The sequence below is a fragment of the Etheostoma cragini genome, chromosome 4 (genome assembly GCF_013103735.1).
Source record: "Etheostoma cragini isolate CJK2018 chromosome 4, CSU_Ecrag_1.0, whole genome shotgun sequence".
Lineage (NCBI taxonomy): Eukaryota > Metazoa > Chordata > Actinopteri > Perciformes > Percidae > Etheostoma > Etheostoma cragini.
This window is the reverse complement of record NC_048410.1, coordinates 2,229,401-2,238,309: the sequence shown is the minus strand read 5'-3', so window position 1 is coordinate 2,238,309 and position 8,909 is coordinate 2,229,401. Positions and strand designations below refer to the sequence as shown.

Here is an 8,909-nt window from a genome sequence, read left to right as displayed (position 1 = left end):
ACATGGGACGGCAGGGCCAGGGATTGAACCCCCAACCTTCCGATTGGCAGACATCCGCTCTACCGGATTGAACAACATTTGACACTGCATTGGCCTAAAAGGCTTTTTTGGAAGCATCACATTATGAATTTTCTCTTCTAAACGTCTCTCATGTCCCTCTTCAGATTCAGGCGTTCAACGTCTCCGCTGGCGGGTTTTCTCCCGCGAGCGTCTGCACCACCTTCCTGACGCCAGCCATCCTGATGGGCCTCATCACGTCCCTCATCCTGCTGCTGGTCCTGGCCTACGCCCTGCACATGGTCATCCACCTGAAACACATCGAGCACGATGACGAGCAGAAGGCCGACGTCTACTTCCCGCAAAGCCCCGAACACTGCTGCGTGGAAAACGACGACTCCGAGAAACATATTCTGTAATAAAGCCAAGAAGATACTTAGGCTTCAGGACTGTTGACGCATACACGTCTGAAAGAGACTCAGCTGATTTAATGTTGACAACTGGCAACAAACCTCTGGTGTGACGGTGTACTTTCAGCTTAGTATTAGATTTATTTTATTTTTTTTAAAATATACTATTTCTAATGTTTTTGTTTTTATTTGCCTAATAGTGGGTTTCCGCTTTTGTCTTTATAACAAATTTAATAAAAATAATTAAAAAAAAAAAATCAGCTTTTATTTTGCTCTGTTTCCCTCTATGTTTGGAGTGTTTGGTCATTTGCCTTTCAGTATTTTTTATGTATTTGTTGTTACGCAACGTAAAACATTACGCTATATCGTAGACTCGTTAGACGTAGACTTTGGGAGTAAAGTAGGCCTCACCATCTGCCCGCTTGTTTAAGGCTGCGTGATTGTGGTCTTGAGACTGAAACAGGCTAAAGCGTCATTTCCACCGGGGACGTGTCCCTCCCACTTTCAAATCTGGTTGATGTTATTTTAGTCATTAGTCTCGGTGATCAGCCTCTATTTTTAACAACAAAGAAACCAAGACATCTTTTTCTTGTGTGTAGTTTAGGACTATGTTTTCTGGAAGAATTTATCATTACAATCAACTTCATTATTTTCTAGATTTAACATCATCATGGTCCCTAACCTTATGTAGAAATGCAGGAAATGGGATTTTATTGGAAATCTTTTTTTGGTGATGGACCCCCAGACCCCTGGTTTTGACCCCCCCCCGCCGGTGCTTCTCAGACCCAAAGTTACACCCTTGGGGAACAGGAAGCTGTTCCAATTTAAATTGGCAAACATTTTGACATGAAGTGTCTGGTTTATTTAACCAATGCATGCAGATTTCTTCTATTTTTCTTATAGAACTGTTGTTGATGTATTTTTGTCAGTCTTGTTGAACCATGGTGCAGCATTTGCTTTGTACATTCAAAACAAACCCTTTATACCAAATAACTTTTGAACGTGTATGTAATGAAGCCTAATTAATATGTAGTATATATAGTATACATAGAGTTCATTTGCAAAAACAGGTATCTTTGTTTTTATTTTTTTTTGCAATCTGAGGATTATTAATCACTTAATCATTTGAGGAGTGCAGTGGATCTGTTTTTGAAAATCCACTTCTCATTATGTATGATGCATTGTCAGAGAGTCTGGGTCTACATGTAATAACAGCGACTGGTGTAATTCCCGTTATGTCCGCTGGGTGGAAGTGTTACATGTCAAAGCGTTCAAACTGCCATTATGTATAGAAGAAGAAGAAGAAGCTCAACTGTACTTCAGGGGAAATATGGCAGACCTGTACCTACTTTTGTGTACATAAAAAAACACGTTGTATAAAGCTGCGGTTTTCGTTCTGAAGCCGGTGTGGTGTTTAGGTTTTAATCCGCTGGAGGGTGAATTAAACTCGCCATTCAGCCAGTTTTCTCTTCGGCCTAGCTTTGCTGGTTAGCATTCTGGATAACTGGTGTAGCTAGCTGCTAGCGTAGCCGTTCCACATGGGGCAGTTCCACGTTACGTCAGGAAGGAAACGGTCAGGCTGTGGACAGTTGGTTTAATGTTAGTGTAGTTAAGCCATAAGCTGTAAGGTTTATAGATTATATTTGGTTTAGCCCTGCTGTCCCCTTTCTGCTCTCGGGGGCTTCATGTTTAACCTCCTCTCCGCTGCTCTCCCACTGCTCCCCCGCCGCCTGCTCGTCTCCTCCCCCGGGACTCTGACCGGAGCCTGCCGCTTCCTCTGCAGGATGGAGCCCGCCGTGGTGAGGTGCCTCCCAGGGGAGCCCAAACTCACCATCTCCTTCTGTCTGGACGGAAGCCACAAGCACATGCTGCGGGACCAGGACGAGACGCTGGGCAAGGTCCTGGCCCGGATCTCCAACGGCATCGCCAAGGGCCAGGGAAAGGCGAAGAAGTCGAAGAAGAACAAGGGACAGAAGGCGGGTGTGACCCCAGAGCAGGTGACCGTGAAGCTGTTCTACGAGGGGCGAGAAGTGGCCGAGACGGTGGTGAACTCGGAGGCGTGGCGGAACGGGGCCGTGCTGCAGGTGGGAGGCTGTAAATACGCGATCCAGAGGAACGCTCCCACTCTCACCACCGCGGAGCTCCCGGTGTCCCTGCTGGCCGGGTTCCCCGTCTGCCCCAATCTGGAGGTCGAGTTCGGCAACCTCCAGGACTGCGAGTTCACGTGGTATAAGGAAAATGCCCCGTTCACAAGGTATATTATTAGGGGTGGGAATCAGCCGCCTCCCGATGATGTCATCACGATACTTATGATGCCACGATATGATGTTATTGCGATTTTAAACATATTGTAATATTCTGCAATATATTTCAATTTATAACCTTTTTTTTCCAACTTGTATTTTTTCCCCAATTATAAATGATGTCCCAAAAAACATCCGTTTTTATCTAAAAGATACTTTCCTCTTTGTTAAGCTCACTTCAATATTATTGCTGCAAAATGGGATTGTCAAGCAGACAAACTGACCAACAAATATTTAATAAAAGATCAATACTTGGCGCATGTGTAACGATACAGTATTGCCACTGAAAACATCACAATACTATGCTGTATTGATCCCCACCCCTAGTAATTATAATAAATAAGTAGGTGTTATTGACACTTATTGCTACATAGTCCGTGCAGTTGGGATGCTCGATTCAGAAAATGTCAGAATTTGTTTCTATATTGATTTTTTTTTTAGGCTCAAGATTCGATTCAAAAACGATTCTCGATGTCAAAAAACGAATCAAATGTAGTCACTTAAAAAATGAATACATATGAATCGATTTTGAATCTGTAGAGCTTGAATCACAATAAGAATCTGAATAGATTTTTTTTTTCACATCCCTTTCGTGCAGTGTAATTTAATCAGTTACAACAGACTTGCAATAAGTCATACTTGTGTAGAACATTTTTAATTTTGGTTGTTTGAAGGAATGGTGTCTCGACTGCAATGGACGGTCGATAAAGTACCCGGGACGATACACTGCCGATATACTGTAGGTAGTAACAAGAAACAGCAGGACAGAAACACTCAACATGTGTAATTGAACATTTTTGGACTGTTAGTCGACCAAAATACATTTGAAGAAGAGCCTGACTGATGGACTGTTTATACTTATAGATAGACTAACTGTATGGCTGCTATAGTAAAAAAATGCTGGTACACAAACACTATATATTTTTTCGGTTAATCTAGAAACAGAATCTCCACACATACTTGTTCACCTGAGAGCGCTGAAATTCATTTTTTACATTGTAAAATATCCTGCTGAGCACATATTTTGTTCACAGTTCTTTAATGATATTAAATTTAAGGGATCCCTATCAAACAATTCTTTACTTTGATGATGAAGTTCATTTTTTTAGGAGTCAGTTTGACAAAGAGACAAAGTGTCCCCAGAGGTGGGAACCGGGCTGCATAAAGAAAAGAAAACGAAAGCTTCTGCACCTTTTTATATTGTTTTTATCTATCTTTCTCGTTGTTCTACTAGCCCTGAAGCTGCTAGAGACGTTCCAGACAAGGACAGCGGTTGGACAGAGATAGGGTGCGGGAGAGTCCATGTCCCGTCGAATCAGGACATCGGCTACAGGCTCAAACTGCGCTGCACGCCTAAAGATGGTGGACGCAGTGGCGTGGCCAAGGACCTGGTCTCCGTGGGAGCCGTGGAGGCCGGACCAGGCGTGTGCACGTTCGACAACCGGCATGCGTACACCGTCAAAGAGGCGGAGTGGCCCGCTGTGAGGGTGGTGTCGTACAACATCCTCGCCGATGTCTACGCCCAGACGGAACTGTCCAAGACGGTGCTTTACCCGTACTGCGCCCCCTACGCCCTGCAGCTGGACTACAGGCAGAACCTGATCAAGAAGGAGCTGGCCGGGTACAACGCTGACATCGTCTGTCTGCAGGAGGTTGACAAAGGTAATTAATGCAGAAACTGCTTTAAAAGTTAAGGTCACACTTTACTTAAAGGTACATACATAAGAGTGACATGACAATGTCGTTAACGTGTCATAAACATTATAAACAAGTCATAAAGGTTTATGCCACAACGCTTATTTTAGTAAATGTCATTTGGTTTTGTCATGACATGTTAGGGTTCATGTGACATGTCTGTGTCATGTCACTCTTAAGTAGACACCTTCAAGTGTGACTAAACGTACTCTCTACATTCTGTATAGAACCATCACCTGGTGGATAAGTGAGTCTGCTTTCTGACTTTCCTCATGTTCTCTGGACTCCTCAGCGGTGTTCGCAGACAGTCTGACTCCGGCTCTGGACGCCTTCGGCCTGGACGGCGTTTTCAGGATCAAAGAGAAGCAGCATGAAGGACTCGCCACTTTCTACCGCAGGTCAGGTCCCCTGAGTCAGGTCCCCTGAGCAGGTCCCCTGAGTCAGGTCCCCTGAGCAGGTCCCCTGAGCAGGTCCCCTGAGTCAGGTCCCCTGATTAGGTCCCCTGAGTCAGGTCCCCTGATCAGGTCCCCTGATCAGGTCCCCTGAGTCCCCCAGCAGCCGGACTCTGAAAAAATGGCTTCTGTGTTTTTTTTCCGTGTTGTCTCTACACTGAGAATTTGATTGAGCTTTCTTTCTTAGATATTTAATAGCGTTCTACAAATGATGCACATGAGCCTTTATGTCATGGGTAGGACTGGGATCCAGTACCTAAGCCATTAGGACATGTGATTTCCAGCGCCACAAGGAAAACCTTTTCCATCAGTTAATTTTGCTGACTGGGGACTGGCAACATGTACACTTTCTTTTAAATGAACAATGAATGAATAGCAATTTTTTTTTTATTTCACAGGAGGCCTGCATGATTCAGGAAAACCGTGAATCACTTTTTTTAAGCTTAGAATTTGAATTACGATTGTCTGCCATGATTTGTTTCTGTGTGATGTTTATTGTGCAGATGGACCACGACAACACAAAACAAATTGGTAGCACCAAAAATAGATTTCTTCTGGCACCAATAGCACATTGCACATCACCACAAGCCTGTAAACGAAGAGGCTTCAATGAATTACAGAAAATAAAGCACATAATGGCCATTTGAGTACAGTAGGTTACCTAAAGTAGTGACATATAACACACCGAACTAAGGATGGCCTTGACAGGAGAGTTGACTTTATAAATTAAATCGTGAGCAGTAAATCGAGATCGTGATTTTATAACAATTTTTCGTGCACGTCTATTTCACAGCCCAATATATTTAGTAAATAGAGTATTTACTTAAAACCTGTTTAATCCAATATAAAGTCATTTTAAAAATGACATCATTTTGTCCTTTTTAGGTCGAAGTTTCAGCTGCTAAGCTGTCATGACATCGTGCTGAACGAGGCGTTGACCTCTGACCCCGTCCACGCTACGCTGCTGGAGAGGGTTTCTGCCAACGACGCTTTGAAGGCCAAGATACTGCAGAGGTCGACCACGCTGCAGGTACTGGTCTACACCGGCTGCACCAACTGGGAATAACTGGGAAGAGGACTCAGGGCTTGTGGAATTGTTGCCTTGTGGTCTTTCAGCTTTAACTCAACAGTAGGGAATTGTGTAGGGGATTTTCTTTTCTTCCATTTTCTGACATTTATTCAGGTAGATTTCTGGGTGGGGGGGGGGGCAGGAAGCATGATCGGTCCCCGGACAGTGAAGGCGATTCTGTGTAGAAATCTACACATTTTCCTGAGATAAGAATGTTTATCGTGCTTGTTTAATTTTAAAACCCAACTAACAAAAGTGGTCAAAAAAGTCATATTAAAGCAACACCAAATATTCCTTGGGAGGGGGGGGCGGGGGGGGGGTGCAAGGTGGAGGCTGGGGGTGTGGCCTTGACCACCTGCCTCTTTGTTTGAAAGCCATGACGTCTCTCTCTCATGGGCGGGCAAAGCAGAGAAAGGGGAATCCTTAATGCAGCTAAAACCCTATTGATAAGATATTTAACTTTTTTGAATAGTGAGAAAAAAGACAGAAGAACCAAAAAGCAGTCTGGGTTTACAACCATGGGGGACACACTTTGTGACTTTGTGAAAGTGCGTTGTTCCACTTGTGTGTCCTGACGGGTTTCTCTGCAGGTCAGTGTGCTCGAGGACCTGAATAAGCCGGGCAGGAAGGTCTGCGTGGCCAACACTCACCTGTACTGGCACCCGAAAGGTAGAAGCGCTCATTCCTCTGTACGAACACACCTGAGTCACTGATGGTGATTTTCAACCTTAATCTACACAAGCACAAATCTCTAAAAACTGAATTCATTTTCCTTTTTAAAGGCGGGAACGTTCGGTTGGTCCAGATGGGCGTGGCTCTGCAACACCTGCGTCATGTGATCAGCGAGGTGGCACCTGACGCCCCTCTGGTCTTTTGTGGTGACTTTAACTCCACCCCTAACTCAGGTAACGCCACACCTAACGGCCACAGCAGAACCAGTCTCTGTTTACCAGTTTACACTTTGTCTTTTATTAACTTCAGCTGAAGCTCGTATGACAGATAAAAACAAAACAAAACAAAAACTCCTAAATTTGCCTAGTTTGCACAGTTACCAGCTGTTTAAACCTAAGCCTAAGTTTTTTAGATATTTAAAAATTGGGATTGTGTCAGAAATCATATACCTAACTACATGCATAACTAGCCATTCTTGGAGCAACAAGCTCCTTATATTTTGTTATAAGTGTTGGAATGAGGAGATTAGGACTGCACGATTAATCCTAATAAAATTGCGATCTCGATTTACCCTGATTTAATTTTTAAATACCTTTTGAATATTTTTCTAAATTGAAAAAAGAAACCCTTGTCCTGTTCCGATCCGAGCTCCAGCAGACTCCTCCGTTCCCCTCTTGTTAACCCGTTTGTGCCGGATGCTTTGCGCCGATACATCACATCTACCGCCGGTTACAGCGTTGCGCAACTCTGAACCTCCTGCCGGCTGCTGCGTGGTGTCGTATTCGTCTGTCTTTTCATGACTCGTGCAGCAGAGAACGCACTGTCATTGGTTCAAATACACAAGAGGCGGGTCTTGTTGGCTATTTAAAGCCACGTGACCACCAAAATGTACCGTAGTTTGCTGAAAATCATGTCAATCAACCAGACACACATGTGCGTTTGTTTACGAATGTTTGAGAGACGAGAGAGAAAATGGCTCCGACAGAGGAGGAGTTAGACAGCGAGGGCAGGGACATTGAGGTGGAAGATGTGAGGAGTTTGGGAGGAAGGATGTGGTAGATGATGATGATGATGATGATGATGATGATGATGATGATGATGAAGGAGTGCTGGATGATCCTTTGCGCCACGCAGCAGCCGGGAGGAGGTTCAGAGTCGCGCAACGCAGTAACCTGCGGTAGATGTAACATGTCGGCGCGAAGCATCCGGCACAGAGGGGTTAAAATATAGCCTTGATTATGGTTATTAATGGTTGTTTATCGGTCTCTCTCTGGTCTGGCGTGCAGGCGTCTTCCAGCTGGTCAGTGAGGCGGTGGTTCCCCTGCAGCACGCAGACTGGAGCAGCTCCGGGCCGGAGGAGTCCTGCAGCATGGAGCTGCTCTCTGCCTTCCCCCCCCTGCTGAGCGCCTGCAGCCAGCCCGCCTACACCAACTACGTGGGAGGCTTTCACGGCTGCCTGGACTACATCTTCATACAGCCGGACAGCATGCAGGTACTAATAGGGACGGAACGACATCACGACACACAACTCACGATTCCTCCCCGGGACTATTTCTCGGGAGCTTAGCGCCGCCCAAGGTGGTGGTGATTAGTTTAAAGAAATGCAAACAACCCAGAGGTTTGTTTCCTTCTATCCCAGAATGTACAGTGGCTAAAATAAGTTTATACACCCATACTAAAGTTGACTAAAAAGAGGAATAAAAAAACATCTTTTGGAAATTGATCTTTAATTAAAAAATAATTGGAAAATCCAACCTTTTAAGGACACCAATTTTCATGTGAATGAATGAAGTATCGTAAATAAATAAATGTTCTTCCTTAAAATGCAGGGGGCATAAGTATACACACCCCTATGTTAAATTCCCATAGAGGCAGGCAGAGTTTTATTTTTAAATTTCATGGATCAGGATGCTATGCATCCTGATTAAGTCCCCTAACCCCCCATCATCACACAGCCTTCACCATACCTAGAGACTGGCATGGTGTTATTTCCAAAGGCCAAGGGAACTGCATCAGGATGTATAGTATCCCGGGTCCATGAAACAACTGGCCTTTAAAAATAAAAATGTGCCTTCCTTTTCAGAAGTTGTTTACCTGTCTGTCTTTTTTTAATTAATTACTTTATGATTTAAATTGTGCAATTGTGTTTTTATATGTATATTCTGGTATGTTTGATGTAAAGCACTGAACTGGGATTTTTATCCGTGATGAGCACTCTATAAATATACAATATTTTACTTACTTACTCCTGTGTGTGTGTGTGTGTGTGTGTGTGTGTGTGTGTGTGTGTGTGTGTGTGTGTGTGTGTGTG

The 8,909-nt window shown here is 44.2% G+C and overlaps 2 protein-coding genes across 2 annotated transcripts in view; both read left to right on the top strand.

Annotated features, from left to right (window-relative positions):
• atp6ap1la (ATPase H+ transporting accessory protein 1 like a) overlaps positions 1 to 592 on the top strand; it is a 12,545-nt gene extending 11,953 nt beyond the window's left edge. Inside the window, exon 8 of the mRNA XM_034869889.1 lies at positions 165 to 592. Coding sequence (XP_034725780.1) covers positions 165 to 416 — 252 coding nt within the window. The 3' untranslated portion in view covers positions 417 to 592. The remainder of the gene's footprint in view (positions 1 to 164) is intronic.
• A 1,099-nt stretch (positions 593 to 1,691) lies between these two features.
• Positions 1,692 to 8,165, top strand: pde12 (phosphodiesterase 12). Its single transcript, XM_034869473.1, has 7 exons — positions 1,692 to 2,661; positions 3,945 to 4,372; positions 4,698 to 4,803; positions 5,743 to 5,887; positions 6,517 to 6,595; positions 6,709 to 6,831; positions 7,885 to 8,165. Exons 1-7 carry the CDS (start codon positions 2,093 to 2,095, stop codon positions 8,163 to 8,165), a joined length of 1,731 nt encoding a protein of 576 aa, XP_034725364.1. The 5' UTR covers positions 1,692 to 2,092.
• Positions 8,166 to 8,909: the final 744 nt, after the last annotated feature.